The 17,738-nt window shown below is 34.1% G+C and overlaps 1 protein-coding gene across 1 annotated transcript in view; it reads left to right on the forward strand.

Moving 5' to 3' along the window:
- The window catches only part of Rnf128 (ring finger protein 128), a 60,429-nt gene extending 44,400 nt beyond the window's left edge, over nucleotides 1-16,029 (forward strand). The window contains exons 3-7 of the mRNA XM_047536902.1: nucleotides 3,243-3,314; nucleotides 6,416-6,498; nucleotides 7,663-7,759; nucleotides 9,023-9,191; nucleotides 14,604-16,029. Of these exons, the coding sequence (XP_047392858.1) occupies nucleotides 3,243-3,314; nucleotides 6,416-6,498; nucleotides 7,663-7,759; nucleotides 9,023-9,191; nucleotides 14,604-14,737 (555 nt within the window). The 3' untranslated portion in view covers nucleotides 14,738-16,029. The remainder of the gene's footprint in view (nucleotides 1-3,242; nucleotides 3,315-6,415; nucleotides 6,499-7,662; nucleotides 7,760-9,022; nucleotides 9,192-14,603) is intronic.
- The last annotated feature ends 1,709 nt before the right edge of the window (nucleotides 16,030-17,738 follow it).

A 17,738-nucleotide genomic window follows, 5' to 3' on the forward strand; every position in this document is an offset into this window, starting at 1 on the left:
CACTTGTGTGCCAAGGATCGAATCCAGGGGTGCTTAACTACTGAGCCACATCCTCAACCCTTTTTATTTCTTATTTTGAAACAGAGTCTCACTAAGTTGCTTAGGGCCTCACTAAGTTGCTGAGGCTGACTTTGAACTTGTGATCCTCCTGCCTCAGCCTCCTGAGCCACTGGGATTACAGGTGTGCACCACCACACCTGGCCTAGTTGTTCATCTTTAGATGAGAATCTTACCTCCTTCAGGGAATTGCCATGAGGAATAAATGAAGTAATGGATATAAAAATGATTTTCAAATAATTTATCAACTCTATAAATACAAGGAAATAGTAGTAGTAGCTTCCTACTCCAAGCCACAGGTGGGTTCTTTATGTAACTCTTGGCTTCAGTAGAGCTGACAATAACCGACTCTGATATTTTAATCAAGACACTCTTCCTCTTTGGGCTTCAATTTTCTTACCTGTCACATTAGATATTGGCCAGGGGATCTAAAGATCCTAAGTGTCCTCCATTCACCATTTCTCTATTATTTATTTACAATGCAAGTAACAAAAATAAAAAGGAAAATACTTGTGCCAAAAAAGGGCCATCATAGACAGCCCATTTAAACTCACAATGAAGTCCCAAAATGGGAGTGAAAGGGCTTTCATTATCACCTCTTTCCTACTTAGAACTTAGGCCTTCCTATTAATTGTTTCTATCAAGCTCTATTTGCTGCTCAGGTAACAATTTAAGAGGTTTCTACTGTTCCTGTGACAGCAAAGAAATAGTTTGGCTAGTTTGATATATATTATATAGGAGACAGGTCTGGGCATTAAGGAGATTCCTTATGTACTTGGACTATGGATTATACCCTTCCAAAGTATGTTTGCTATGACTGCGTATAGACATATTACAAGTACCCATTAATGCTTACTTATGAATGGTAGCTTATATTTTCATTTAATAAACATTTGATTGAATATTTGCTATATGTTAGGCATTATATTAGACACTTGCCTTATCTCTAATTTTCATGAAACCCAGATGTCAGCTGGGGCCTTGGTAGGGAGGAGGATTTATACAGGGGGATGAGGAAGCAGCTTATATTCTTACAGTGACCTCTGATTCTGAGAATTTACTTTTTGCTAAATTTCTGGTAAGTTCGTTCTTTTTACAGTTCAAAATAGGAAGATTTCTTATCATCTTGCCATTCTGAACATACAATCTTGATATTCTACACAGCATCCACCCAGATGTGAAGTCTAACCACTAGTTCAGTTTACACTTCAGGCATTCTTGTATGTAGTAGATTTTAACAGAAGGAAAGGAAGGGTTTCTTTGCAACAGTACACCAAATTAATACTAATTATCTCATTTTACCTGGGATTTTTTTTTCATTTGGCCAGTTTACCCCACATAGGACAGTCTCTCAGTGATTCTTTTTTCTTCATAATCTTTTCCTCAACTTTTACATTCCTCCCACACCCCAAATTCACTTCTAATTCAGTTATATATAAGGTTTTAGTCTGAGTTCTCTAATTGAGCCTTGGACTTGACTTTGAATTTCCAAACTCTTCTAGATTTGTGCCCAGTGAAACAAAGGTGGCTATTCTCAGAATGCATCCTCCTTACTAGGCAATAGTGGTTATAAACAGCATTTTTTTCCTTATACTGAATATTTTCAAGATTGGTATTATCCTCATTTTATACAATAGTAAATAAGCTCAAACTATTATGTGAACCTGTCTAGAATTACTTATTTAGTAAGTGACAAAATCAGATTTTTAATCAAGGTTGATTTGAATCCAAATCTTATGCACTTTCCACCAAATATGTCACATTTAAAAAAAGGATTTGGAAATAAGTGCTGGACGGGATGTGGAGAAAAAAGAACAGTTTACACTGTTGGTGGGATTGTAAATTAGTACAGCTATTATGGAAATCAGTATGGAGATTCCTCAAAAGACTAGGCATGGAACCACCATATGACCCAGGTATAACACTTCTTGGTATTTATCCTAAAGAATTAAAGTCATCGTACTATAGTGACACATGAGTAACCATGTTTATAGGAGCACAATTCACAATAGAAAAACTGTGGAACCAGCTGAGGTGTCCATCAGTGGATGAATGGAGAGACAAAATGTGGTATATATACACAGTGGAGTTCAGCATGGCAGTGCACACCTGTAATCCCAGTGACTCAGGAGGCTAAGGCAGGAGGATCGCAAGTTCAAAGCCATCCTCCGCAACCTAGGCCCTAAGCAACTTACTGAGACCCTGTCTCAAAAAATAAAAAGGGCTAGGGATGTGATTCAGTGGTAAAGCACCCCTGGGTTAAATCCCCAGTACTAAAACAAACAAAACACCCCCATGGAGTTTGATTCAGCCATGAAGAAAAATGAAATTGTGTCATTTGCAGGAAAATGGATAGAAATTGAGAACATTATGTTAAGCAAAATAAACCAAACTCAGAAGGTCAATGGTTGTATATTTTCTTTCATATGTGGAAACTATAGAGGAAAAAGGAAAAGAAAGCAGGGGCAGGAATCTCATAAAAAAAAAAAGGGAGATCATTAGAGGAAAGGGAACAGGGATAGGAGGTGGGGAGGGAAAGGAGAAATACTAGGGAATGATATTGGCCAAATTATATTGTTATAGAGTGTACAAATATGTTAAAATGAATCCCACTAGAATATAAAATGTACCAATAAAAATGTGGGAATAAAGAAAGGGAATCACTTGAGGAGCAGAACCTTGACCTGGCACCTGAGAAGGACCTTTGGGATTTAGATGAGCCTGGTGTCTCTGCACCAGCTGTCCTTGATCCACAGTCATTGTGTGCATGTACGAATATGTAACAACAAATCCCACCATTATGTACAACTATAATGTACCAATAAAAATGTGGAAAAACAAAATTGGAAAAGATTTGCTTTAAGGTTCTCTGAGCTTTAAAATAGGAAAAATTGTTTGAAAATGTATAGCATCTGAATCCATTTGGAATAGGGACTTTACCATTACCATCCCAAAGACACTGTTTAATAAAATAGGAAAACATAATAAGTAATATAGTTTCAATAATTTGAAAAATCCTGCTTGATATCAGATAAATGAGGCATTTGTTATGGTTAATTAAATTTTATCTTTTAAAATTAATTTGTACATTGACTTTTACCTGATAAATATTCATACACTCTACCTTTTTATACTATACACCTTTAAATATATTTTTTCTAATACCTGATATTTTTTTATTGCAGAGACAGTTAAAGGCAGATGCTAAAAAAGCTATTGGAAGGCTTCAACTACGCACACTGAAACAAGGAGACAAGGTGCACTTATTACTTTAAAATGCTGTTTGTTTTAAAGCAATGCTATCAATCCATTGTTCAAACTAAATGTTCTTCCAATACACTTTTCATTGCCATTTATAAACCTTATTGGCTTTTTAAAAATTTATTTGATGCTAAATAATGTCCACCAAAGATATCTAAGTCTTAATCCCTGGAACCTGTGAATGTTACCTTTTATGGCAGAAAGGACTTTGCAGATATGATTAACTTAAGGAATTAAGACAGGGAGATTATTTTAGATTATCTGGATGTGTCCTAAATATTATCACAGTGTCCTTATAAGATAGAGGAAGAGAGAAATTTGACTATAGCACAGTAGAAGATGTGACTGGAAGCAAGACACTGGAGAGATGCAAGAAAGAGGCCATAAGCCAAGGAATTCAGGCAGCCTTGAGAAGCTGGAAAAGGTAAGGAATTTTCCTCTGAAGCCTCCAGAAAGAACATAGTACTGCCAACACCTTGATTTTAGACTTCTGCCATTGGGAACAGTAAGAGAATTTATAGTAATTTGCTATGGCAACAACAGGAAACTAGTAAAAGGATTTGGTGCAACTTTGCTTGAACATCTCTTTTCAGATTTAGGACACTTGAAAACAACCCTTGATGGGTAAAATATGTGGCATAATAATATCTGTAGAATTTATCAAAATAAAAACATAATTTACAATAACATCAAACATTAAATACTTAGATATCAATCTTTAAAATATGTACAAGGAGAAACTGTAAAGCACTAATGAAAAAAAGAAATCAAAGAAAATCTAAAGAAATGGAGAGATATATTATGCTCATTGGTTAGAAATCTCACTTTTACTGAGGTGTAGTTCTGCCCAAACTGATTCAATGCAGCTTCAATAAATGCCTTATTGGGATTACCCCAGTGGCTCCAGAGGCTGAGGCAGAAGGATCGTGAGTTCAAAGCCAGCCTCAGCAAAAGTGAGGCACTAAGCAACTCAGTGAGACCCTGACTCTAAATAAAATATAAAATAGGACTGAGGATGTGGCTCAGTGGTCAAGTGCCCCTGAGTTCAATCCCTAGTACCAAAAAAAAAAAAAAAGGCTTAGTGGGATCTTTTGTAAAAATTAGGAGACTAATTTTAACTTTACATGGAATACCAAATAATTAGAATAAATTAAACAATTTTGATAAATAAGAACAACCTTGGATGAGTCACACTACCTGATTTGCAAATTATTTCAAAGTTACATCAGTAAAGATAGTATGGTATTGGGGGAATGATAAACACATAAATTAATGGACCAGCAAAGAGTCCAGAAATAGACCAACACATATATGGTCAACTTACTTTCAATAAACATGCAAAGGCAATTCAATGAAAAAGAATAGCCTTTTGCAACAATTGGATATCCATAAGAAACAAAATGAATCTCAATCCATTCTTCATATGTAAAAATGAACTAAAATGGATTATAGAGTAAAATAAAACCTAAAACTATGGAATTTTTAGAAGAAAACTTTAGAGAAAATGTTTTCATGGTGTGGGTTGCAAAAATATCTCTTAGATATGACATCAAAGACAAATCCATAAAAGAAAAAAGATGAAGAAGTTTGACTTTATCAAAATAAATAATGTCTACTCTCTAAAAGGGACTTAAATAAAGAAAATACAAGGTACAAACTGGAAGAAAATATTTGCAAATCACATATTTCTCAAAGGATTGTATCCAGAAAATATATAGAATTCTCAAGAAAGTAAAACAGCCCCCCCAAAAATAGGCAAGCAGAACAGACACATCACCAAGAAAATATAGGGATGGCAAGTACATAAAAAGATGTTCAATGTGATTGCTCATTAGGGAACTGCAAGTTTAAAAGCACAATGAGATACTACTACACATTCGTTAGAATGGTTAAAATTAATACAACTGGAAATGCCAAAAGCTGACCAACATTTGGGGCAACTGGAATTTTCACTCATTTACTGGTGAGAATACAAAATGGCATAACCACTTTGAAAAACAGTTTGGCAATTCTTTCAATGTTAAAAATATACTTACCAGCCGGGCATGGTGATGCACACCCCTAATCTCAGTGATTTGGGAGGTTAAGGCAGGAGGATCATGAGTTCAAAGCCAGCCTCAGCAATTTAGCAAGGCCCTAAGCAGCTCGGTAAGACTTTGTCTCTAAATAAAATCTTTAAAAAGGGGCTAAGGTTATGACTCAGTGGTTAAGCACCCCTGGGTTAATCCCCAGTACCAAAAAATATATATATATATTTTTTTTTCTGAAAAGGAGAAGAGAAACCCCTATATTCATGTAAACTCCTGTAAACAATTGTTCATAATAGCTTTATTTGTAATTGCCAAAAACTAAAAAGAACCCGAATGTCCTTCAAATGGTGAATGGATAAACTGTGACCCATCCATATCATGGAATATCATTTTGCAATAAAAAGTATGTAGGAACCCTACTGATATATACAGCTACATACATGGATGAATCTCAGAAATATTATGTTAAGTGAAAGCAACAAGACTCAAAGACTAGATAGTATGTGATTCCATTCATATGACATTCTGGAAAAGCCAAAACTAGAGGAACTAAAAACATATCAGTGGTTGCCAGGAACTAGAAGTCAGAGAAAGGATTAATTACTAAGAGGTATGGAGGAATTTGTTAGAGTAATGGCACTATTCTTATCTTGATTGTGGTGGGGACTAAGTGACTGTGCATGTTTGTCAAAACTTGAAGAACTGTATACTAAAAGAGTGTATGTGAATTATTATACCTTAATTTTTAAAAATGGGAATACATAGCTATAGAACTTATACAAATGATGTTTTATGAAGTCTAAAATCAGGAAAAATAGTTTAAATCAGTGAATATGATCTTATTTGTTGTGTTCCCCTTTTTTGTTGACTTTATTCCTTTACCTTTTTAAGTCCAAATAAATTTAAATCATCTGTGGAAACTTTAGTCACTTAGTGATATGAAGCTTCTACTTCTATAGGAAGTTATGCTAGTTAAATACATATATATATATACACAGTCCAATCTTGCTCCAAAGTTTGACTCTTTTTTCTTATCTATCAGAGTAACAGTAACTATTTGTTCATAGGAAATTGGTCCTGATGGAGATAGTTGTGCTGTGTGTATTGAATTATATAAACCAAATGATTTGGTGCGCATCTTGACCTGCAAGTAAGTTTGACTTTCTTTTATAACATCAATAAAAACTGCTGACTCAAAAAAATGATTGTGATGGGTTAAATTATTTTGAATGTTTCCAAACTGATGTGGAGGAAGTGTTGTATGTAGAGGAATGCTTTTTATTAAAAACACTGTAATCACACCTACCCAGGAGGCTGAGGTGGAAAGATTATAAGTTTGAGGCCCATTGGGCAATTTAGCAAGACCCTGACTCAAAATAAAAAATAAAACGGGGCTGGGGATATAGCTCAGTTGGTAGAGTGCTTGCCTTGCATGCACAAGGCCCTGGTTCAATCCCCAGCACCGCAAAAAAAAAAAAAAAGAAAGAAAGAAAAATAAATAAATAAATAAATAAATAAATAAATAAAACAAAGGGATAAGGATGCAACTCAGTGGTAGAGCAATCCTGGGTTCAGTCCCCAGTACCACAAAAAATAACACTGAAATTGGTATAAGTGTAATTGTATAGTTTCCACAATCCAATATGATTTATTCTAAACAAATATTATACAAAACTGAGAACTAGTCAGCAGAACACACACACACACACAAAGGCAATACTGAATTATTTGGTTTTAAATGCATTCTAATAATCACATTGAGAAAATAAAATAAATTCATAAGCACCTATTTGGAAGTCTTCACTCAAAGTTTTTGCTTGTTTTTTTAATTATCCTTTCCTGAAGATTGTACTTAATACTCTTATCACTCTTGTTTTTTAGCTATTAAATAGAATGTTCTTGGAACGTATCACATTGGTTAAAGCGTCAGTACCATGTTGTACTCAGTAGTATATTGTACTGTGTTGTCGAGAATGACTATACCATTTTACAATGAAGGAATGTACAATTTCAATTGTGTAACATTTGAAATATGGAACAGTCAACTCAGGTAGCATATTAGCCATTTTCAAGTAATCAGTACAGAAAATAGTTTGTTTGAAGCTAAAGCAACATGGCTTTACATTTAAAAGTACTATATTATGAAATTTCAAAATTTTATTTCTGTGGCTTGTTCTTTGTATTAACAGTGCATTTTTTAAAAGAAATAAAGCATCCATTCAAAGACTAAGTTGTGGTGTCACCTGCTAATAAATGTTAGGCAAAGTGTTGTTGCTATAATTAATAAATAAATTATGCATTTCTCCCTCATTAGCCATATTTTCCATAAGACATGTGTTGATCCATGGCTATTAGAACACAGGACTTGCCCCATGTGCAAATGTGACATTCTCAAAGCTTTGGGAATTGAGGTAAACATTACTCTTTACTATCTATATTAACAAGTATGTTATTTATGTGTGTGAACATTCAGGAAAATAACAATCTTATTTTTTAGACATATAGTTTACACCTAATACTAGACATATTTATATCATGGAGACAGTGAGGTTGCATCTTTGACCACCTCCATTTTTCTTCTTCCACCCTGTTTGCAAAAAGACTTATTATTTGATCAGAATTTGAAGTGATGACCATATAAACTAACAACTTGGCATCACCCTTTCTGTTTCCAATATATTATTGCATAGTTACCAAACTTGTTCAATGAACATGTGTAATTTGAAAAAAACTTGCAATAGATATTAAATTATACTTTCATATTTGATAAGTGAAAAAACTTATTTTTAAGGTAAAATAAAAGTCAAACTCCATAAAATCTTCATAACTTTTGGAGATACATGAATGACAGCAATTTTCATTTCCACTAGGGGACAGCATGATACATATATAGATATAGATACATAGATATTTTTTGAATGCCTGTCTTGTATCAGGCATTATGTTAAGAGGTGATGGGATCCTTCAAATGAACATCGGATGTGCAGCCCATTCATGGACCCAATTGCTACTGTAACTTCTCTGACTGGGGCCACCAAGAGTGGGTTTTTTTGTGATTATTGTTTTTGTCAGCTTTTTTTGCTGCTGTGATTAAAAGGACCCATCCAGCACAACTGTGGAGGAGGAAAAGTTTATTTGAGTGCTCATGGTTTCAGACGTCTCAATCCATAGACAACTGGCTTTATTCCTTAGATTTCCAGGTGAGGCAGAACAACATGGTGAAAGAATGTGGTAGAGGGAAACAGCTCACATGATGATGAGGAAGGAGAGAGAGGGAGGGAGAGAGAGAAAGTGAGAGAGAAAGAGAAAGAGAGAGAGAGAGAGAGAGAGAGAGAGAGAGATCTCCACCTGCCAGATACAAATATAAACCCCAAAGCCATGCCCCCAATGCCCCATCTCTTTCAGCCACACTCCACCTGCCTTCAATTACCACTCAATTAATCCCATCAGGGATTAATTACTCTCTCACATTAATAACCCTCTCACATTGTCTCATATGTGAGCTTTTGGGGGACTCCTCACATCCAAACCACAAAATTATGAAAAGGGATTATAGGTTTAAAAGGTTACGAAACATTGTTCTAATGAGTCACTTATGAAGAAATTTTGTAATGATATATGAAGAAAAGCATGTACTCTGATGATCTTTTAACTTGTTCCAATGCTTTCCAAAGGTGGATGTTGAAGATGGATCAGTGTCTTTACAAGTTCCTGTATCCAATGACGCATCCAATAGTGCCTCTCCCCATGAAGAGGATAATCGTAGTGAGACTGCCTCATCTGGATATGCTTCGGTACAGGGAACAGATGAACCGCCCCTGGAGGAACATGTGCAGTCAGCAAGTAAGCACCATACTGCAGGGCAACAAGTGACTCATGGATAATCCACTTTGTATCATATGTTCATCTGAGTGCTTCTATGTTTTAACATTTGTTTTATTCACCCATTTAACAAATTTCAGGTTTTCTTCCTAAAATGATGCAAGGAAAGATGCACTCCTGTCTTAATGTATATACAAATTCAAAAGCACCTAAATGGATGAAATGCATCAGGAATGAGTATTATTTACAAAAGAAAGATATATTGGAAGCTTCCCTCTGACCCATTTAAATATGTACTTATTAACTACTTACTGAGGCTAAGGAGAAACTAAATTTTAGAAGCCGTTGTCTGCTGGGCATGGTGGTGCATGCCTGTAATCCCAACAACTTGGGATGCTGAGGCAGGAGGATCACAAGTTCAAGGCCAGCCTCAGCAACTTAGTAAGACCCTAAGCAGCTTAATGAGACCCTGTCTCTAAGTTAAAAAATAAAATTAAAAGGGCCAGGGATGTGGCTCAGTAGTTAAAGATCTAGGGGTTCAATCCCAGATACCAAAAATAAATATAGAAGCCATTGCTTATTACAGATAAATCAGAAAGTATGATGAAAGAATTCTGAAATGATAAAATGGAACTTGATTTACCAAAGCTCTTTTTATACCCAACTTTTCAGAAATCCATCCTTTGTAGATAGGAAACTATGTTTAAGGATGGTATGTGCTGCCACCTGTTGACTGTGTACTGTGAAATGAATAAACTTAGAAACTAAATTTAATTATTTTCAGAATTCATGCGAATTGGTATTGTTACTTAGCAGTTTTTTATGCCAATGGAGAAAACTTAGAGAATTTTGTTACTTTTTTTCCCTATAAAGAGAAAAACACCTATAAAAACCATTTTCCATTTGTTTAAACTCAGGCTTTTTCATGTTTTCTGTTGGTTTGAAAGTTTTTCCACAATTCTTATTTTAAGATAATCTAATTTTAGTATAAATGTAGAAGAAATTAGTTGTCAAGATGGCTTTTGAAGTTTTCAGCTTCCTCTGACATAAACCCTCGGCCTCCGTAGGCTTATCAGTGCCATACATATCATTTCTGAAGAAGTCACAAGGAATACTGCCATGCAAAAGCAAAGCTTATATTTCTTGTAATCTAATCTTTAGACATTTCTTTGAGTGGAAGTAATAAGAGTCTTAATAATCTATAGATTATTCTACCTATAATTGAGAATTATAGTCTATTAGTCCAGATGATCTTGTGTTCCTGTAATTGTGTGGTAATAGAATTCAGTGAAGATAAAAGAGAGTAAACAGAATAATTTCACCTATACTGAGGTTCAAAAAAAAATTCCAACCCCCATTTTTGTGTTCTGTTCTTGTGAGTGAGGGGTGGGAGATGGGTTAAACAAAACTGATTTTGCAGAGAATTTCAAAAGCAAATGAAATAATGATCCATGTTCCTCCTGTATTCTTTTCCTGGATGAATAATGGTAATAACCATGCAGGTGCCCCAAACAAGAAATTGAGGATACCCTAGATTCTTTCTGCTCTCCCTTCCTTTTGATTCAATATCCTTTTTCTCCATTCTCTTCCTGAATTTCCAACATTAATTCCACAGAGTTTGAACCACTATCTTTGCCCATCCCTAGTACTCCTCTCCCAATAAATAAGGGAAACCCAGTGTGACTTCTTTTCCCCTTACAGCATGCCCCTCTTTGAGAATCCTCTTTGGATTTGTATGCAAGGCCCTACTATTTCCATAGAAGTTCTGTCATTTTATTTATTGTACAGAATTTTATTACAAATTTTTAAAGTTTCTTTGGGTAGGTAGAGTGTCTTGTATTCTCCATTGTCTGTTCAGCACCTTAGCACAGCCTGCTGAAATAATAAACACACAGATTTTTGTTGAATAAATGACCACTTTAAACAGATTCAATTATGTCTACAGTTATACATTACTAGGTTGGGGATCTTGCCATTGATTCTTGTGATAGGTGATTTGTAAAACTTAGTAAGTACATTCATTCCTATCTGTGTATCACATCATTGGGCTAAGTTCTATTAAAATAATGAAGTAAGGAGGAGCCAGGCATGGTGGTATACACCTGTAATCACAGCAGTTTGGGAGGCAAGGCTGTGGCAGAAGGATCTCAATTTCCAGGTCAGCCTCAGCAACTTAGTACCTCTGTGTTTAATCCCCTTTTCCAAACAAACAAATGAAATAATGATCTTCAAATTTAAGTACTCATCAAGTCACCTGGAGGGCTTGTTAAAACAGAGATCCCATTACCAGAATTTCTGACTCAGTGGGCCTGGGGTGGGACTTGAGAGTGCATTTCTAATGTTTCCAGATGATACTGATATTGCTGGTCTAGGGATCACACTTTGGGAATTATGGAATAAGGTCCCTAGTTTTCAACCTTGGCTACACAGAGGAATCACTTAGAGATTTTAAACATTATTAGTTCCTAGGCTCTATACCTCAGAGCAGTTAAATCAGAATCTATAAGGGATGGGACCCAAGTACAAGTGTGTTTTTGTTGTTTGTTTTTGTTTTCGTTTGGTACCAGGGATTGAGATCAGGGGCACTCAACCACTAAGCCACATCCCCAGCCCTATTTTATATTTACTTTAGAGACAGTGTCTAACTGAATTGCTTAGTGCCTTGCTTTTGCTGAGGCTGGCTTTGAACTCATGATCCTCCTGCCTTAGCCTCTCAAGCCCCTGGGATTACAGGCATGTGCCACTGCACTGGGCTTATTTCTTTTTTATTTTAATTTTGAAATAATTTTAGGTTGACTGAGAGAAAGAAAAAGGTTTCAAATGTCATATGAAGAACACCCATATGCCCAGTTTCTCCAATAATAACATCTTATTAAAGTATATACTATTATCTAATCCACAAAAGTAAAGGATGAAATGTTAACTAAACTGCAGACCTTACTCAAATTTCACCAGTTGACCCATAAATGACCTTTTTCTGTCCCAATATCCCATATTGCATTTAATTGTCCTATCTCCTTAATCTCCAGTCTATGATAGTTCTTTGTTTTTGTCTTTGATGACATTGACACTTTCAAAGATTACCTATCAGTTTTTTTGCAGAATATCCATCAATTTAGGCTTGTCTGCTATTTCCTGATGATTAAATTCATTGTCCATCTCTGGCAAGAACATCAGAGAACTGATGTTGTTCCCTTCTCAATGACCCATATTATAAAGCACATAGTATTTTTGTCTTATTACTAATGATTTTAACTTTGCTTAAGGGTGGTGTCTGCCAAATTTCTCCCTTTAATGTTACTATTTTTCCCTTTAAAATTATTTAATATCTTATGGAGACACACCTGGAAACTGCAAATATCCTTTCTCATGATTCCTTTACCTACTAATTTTAGCAATCATTGATCCTTCTTGCTTGCAATAATTATTACTGAAGTGTTTGTCAAGTACTGATTTTCTATTTTCATCATCACTTTAGATTTATTAATTAGCCTTCTAATTAAGTAGAGTTACTCTTTTTCTATTTATTTATTCAACCATCTATTTATACTACTGTCATATAGGAAATTTTTTCATTCTATATTATTCTCATGATTTGTCTATTGTCCATATCATCCTAGATTTGTTCCTTGGGAACTTGTTTAAGTTAGGTTCATTGTCCTTTCTTTTTTAGTTATTTTATTTTGGCATTGGGTATTGAACCCAGGGGTACTTTACCATTGAGTTACACCCCCAGTTCTGTTTATTTTTTATTTAGAGACAGGGTCTTACTGAGTTGCTGAGAGCCCTACTAAGTTGTGAAGGCTCACCCCAAACTTGTCATCATCCCGCCTCAGCCTCTCAAGTTGGAACTACAGGCATGCCCCACTGCCCCTAGCTTCGTTGATCTTTGAACTTCCTTACTGTTTGCTATTTCTGGATGTTCTAGATCTGGGATGGGCACATTTTTTTTCTGTAAAGGGCTAGATAGTAATATTTTAGGCTTTGAAGGCCATAAATCTCTGTTGCATATACTTCTTTGTGTGCATATACTTGCACACATATGTTGCATATACTTGTGTTGCATATACTTCTTTCCTTTTGGGAAAGGTATTGGATGGTCTTGAAATCTTTTTTAAAAATCATTCTTAGCTGTGTTTTTGGCTTTGTGGGCTGTAGTTTTCTGATCCATAGACTAGAATCTTAGTTATTCTCATGCACTGTCTGTCCTAGCCCTAGAATTGGCCATTTCTTCAGGGGGCCTTTTATTGGAAAACCAATATTACAAAGACAAGTTCTGGGCATTAAGCATGCTTATTGCTACTAGGGTATCATTTTTATTGGCCCTTGAACAAGGCTAAGAAATACATGTATTTACTCACACAAATACACACACACACATATCTATCTATGTATCTATCATCTTTCTAAGAAACAATGAGCTCATGCTGATACGTCTGATTCCATTCTAACACTTCAGGGTTCATCTAACCTGACCATTTCTTTATTTGTAACTCCTTTCTCTGATAGTGAAAGACAGCCTTTCCTAATTCAAAATGTATTTACTTATTTGTTCAATTCTAGAATACAAATAAAATAGTTTCGGCATTGCTAATTTACACCCTTCTGTAAAACAACTCACTGACTTATATATAGTACTTTTCATTTTTAGCCTAATAGGAAGAAGTCAAAGTACCCTTTACCAAAGTAGTTAGGTATAGTTATTTTCTTTCCCACCCACTTTAGATGGTTTTATATTTCATTTGTAATACAATTAGGTCCATTTGTTACTTTTTATATTCCATTGTTGGCAGCCCCCAATTTACTGGTTGATTTAAAAATTTATATTACTTCATGTATATAAAGACATATTGGTGGCAGGGGGTATAGTTCAGAGGTAGATATCTTGCTTAATGTGTGTGAGGCCATGGAATTGATTTACACTACCACCACCAAAAAAAAGATTTGATATTTTTTTTTGTAGTTTTAGATGGACAGAAGACCTTTATTTTATTTATTTTTATGTGGTGCTGAGGATCGAACCCAGTGACTTACTCTTGCTAGGCAAGTACTATGCTACTGAGCTACAGCATCAGCCCTTGATAATTTTTAATATTACTTAGTTGATAGAAATATGCAATCAGGTTTAAGAACTGTTGTATTTAGTGTAGAAAAGAAATAAAAGATGTAACTTTTGCTCTTAAAGAGGCTATAATCTAGATAGAAGTTAAGCACACATACATGAATCAAAAAAAGTAATTATAGATCAATATAATAATGCTATACTTGCTTTATGTAAAACATAGCATTGATCAATAATATTAAAGGGACAGAGAGTGAATGTAATAACCAGAGTACAATGGAATTAAATAAGAAAGTCTTCTTGGAAAAGAATGTTGAATTTTGTCTTAAGAGATGGATGAAGTTGTCCTAAAATTACCATTTCTTTTAAAGATGAAAATCTACAGCTGGTAAACCATGAAGCCAGTTCTGTGGCAGTGGATGTAGTTCCTCATGTTGACAACCCAACCTTTGAAGAAGATGAAACTCCTGATCAAGAGACTGCTGTGCGAGAAATTAAATCATAAAATCTGTGTAAATAGAAACCTGAATCTTTAGTAATAACAGGACTGCCAAACAGGACCTAGTTTTACTATTAATGAACTGGATAAACCTAATAAAATTAGAATGATACTGAAAGTGCTGAGATGACTAATATTATACTATAGTTAAATGGCTTAAAATATTTAACCTGTTAACTTTTTTCCACAAACTCACTATAATGTTTTTCATAGGCAAGTTTCCTCTCAATAGTGATAGCAACATTTTTAAACATTCAAACCTGTCTTCAAGTAGTCATGTTTTTCATTTATAACAATTTTCTTATAAAAATATATTGCTTTTAAAATGTGGAGTAGCTGTAATCACCTTATTTTATGATAGCATCTTAATTAAAAATAATACTACTTTAGCTTGGGCTATATGTGTCAGGGTTTTTCCTCCAGGTGCTTATATTGATCTGGAATTGTAATGTAAAAAGCAATGCAAATTTAGGCTAGTACTTCATGAAATGTCTGTTTAAACTCATTAAGTTGATAGAGCAAAATTAAAGCAAAATATTCATTTTAACTTTTTCTTCTTTTTAAAATTAAGCTAATTGTACTTCATGAGTGTATCAAGCATAGTTTATCAGAGAATATGGATTGAATTGATTGATTGGTATATTGTGACACCAGTTTATAGACAAAAGGTTTATAGACAAAAGGTTTATAGACAAAACTATTACATAACTATTTCTCAAACTTATGGCATTTTCAAAAGAACAGTATATAAACCACCATATTATTTGAAAATGGTAATGACAGAGTAAGTCACACAAATATTGGTAATTGACTTTTGTGCATGAATTAGACTACAGAAAATGTTCTGTAAAATTAATCTATAGAAAATGTTTTCCAAACAATATTGACTTTGACAATTGAGTTTACATTTGACCTAAATGGGCTAAAATTACATTAAACAAAAATTCTGTCCATATAGCTATAATTTTTGTGAATGCATTTTCTTGGTGTTTGAAAAAGAATTGATGGGGGGGGGGGACTTCCAGGTGCCTTAATATAAAGTTTGAAGCTTCATCCACCAAAGTTAAATAGAGCTATTTAAAAATGCACTTTATTTGTATTCTGTGTGGCTTATCTTTTTAGTTTTGTTTCCAGTGCAAATTCAGCATAATTTAGACAAAAATAGAACAGACATGTATTTTTGTTTGCAGAATGTAGAATGAAAACATTGCATTCTTGTACACTGATTTGAAATGCTGTAAATATGTCCCAATTTGTATTGATTCTCTTTAAATATAAAATGTAAATAAAATATTCCAATAAAAGTTTGTGTCTGGCATTTAATTAGCTATCATATACTAACTTTTCATATATAATATGCCTGGGTTTGAGAGGAAAGAAATAGTTGGATGTAAATGACCTAAAACTAAAACTTTAGTATGATGTATATTTACGTATTTTATAACATAGAAAGGAAGTGCTGTAATTATAATATCACTGAACTAACAATAATTTTTAGATGTTAGCAAAGTAAATAATGAAGTTGACCATAATATGATGTTGAAAAAAAGACCTTGATACCAGTCCAAATTTATATTACCCATGACAAGGATCTTTTACTACCTTAAAATTTTCCTGCAACCTTTTCTTTGGCAGTATGATTGTTAGGATATTGTTAATGAGTTAAGTGTATCTCTTTTGTCAAATATGGGAAGAGTACATAAGTGCTTAGAATACCTCAGAACCACGATTTTAAACCAGATGTACACATGTCGTATGTGACAATATGCCAGAGAGGCATGTGAATGCCTATATGCCTAGAGTTCATTTTATTTCAAGTTTCATGAGGGCTCTTTTGGGCATTTTTGCCCTTGTTGACATTTTAACAACTGTATTGACACGTAATCTACATAACAATTTACTCATTATAAATGTGTATCTGGATGGTGTTTAGCAAATGTATAGAGTTGCACGACTCTTATCACAATCCAATTTTTGAAGATTCCATTTTGCCAAGTTCCAAAATGCCCATTTGCAGTCAATGGCTGCTTCCATATTCAGTCCCACATAATCATCAATTCTGTGATTGGTGAGCAACTTCTGTCTCAATACATTTGCCTATTCTGTATATTTCATATAAATAGAATCATATAGTATGTGGTCTTTTGTAACTGTTTTCCCCTTAGCATAATGGTTCCTCCATATTGTAGCATATATCAATGTTTCTTTTCATTGCTGAATAATATTCCATTACATGGATATACCATATTTGGTTATTCATTCATTAGTTAATGAACCCTCAGGTTATTCCAACTTTCTGATCATTATATATAATGCTGCTATACACATCCACATACAACTTTTTGTGAACATATGAATTTTGGAATCTCTTAGTTATATAGCAAGTAGAAGAAATCCATGCTGCCTGGGAATTTTCTTACTACCTCTCCTTTACCATTTGATATTCTTTAACTTGAGCATCAGATTTTTATTATATACTCTCACATAATACTCCAAGTATTAGCTGATTCTTTTAACAGCAGCAGTAGATAATATTTTTCTGTATAGGGAGTTGCCAGCTTAAGAAAGATTTTTTTTTAATTTTATCTTTTTAAATATACATGACAATAGAGTGCATTTTGACATACTATGCATACATGGAGTACAACTTAATCTATTTAGGATCCAATTCTTGTGGTTGTACATGATGTGGAAAAAAAGAAAGATGGGTTATTTGATTAGTTGTATGCTTAATGGAACTCATATTTTGTTATCTTAAAAACATACTTGGTTTTCTAGGTCATACAGTAAAAGTATATTTACAGAGAAAATTGGAATACTAGGAGCATTCCTTCTTCCCCCTACATCTACCTTTTGTTCATTTATGAAATATTTTAAAGACTTTAAAGGCTCTAATACAGCTTAAAAGATATAAATTGTTTTGATTTTTTTACCCCACCTATTGCTTCTATTTGGAGTAATTTAAAATATTTTAAGCACATTAAACAACATAAAATTTTTTGTGGTA

Source organism: Sciurus carolinensis, chromosome X (assembly GCF_902686445.1).
Source record: "Sciurus carolinensis chromosome X, mSciCar1.2, whole genome shotgun sequence".
Classification (NCBI taxonomy): domain Eukaryota; kingdom Metazoa; phylum Chordata; class Mammalia; order Rodentia; family Sciuridae; genus Sciurus; species Sciurus carolinensis.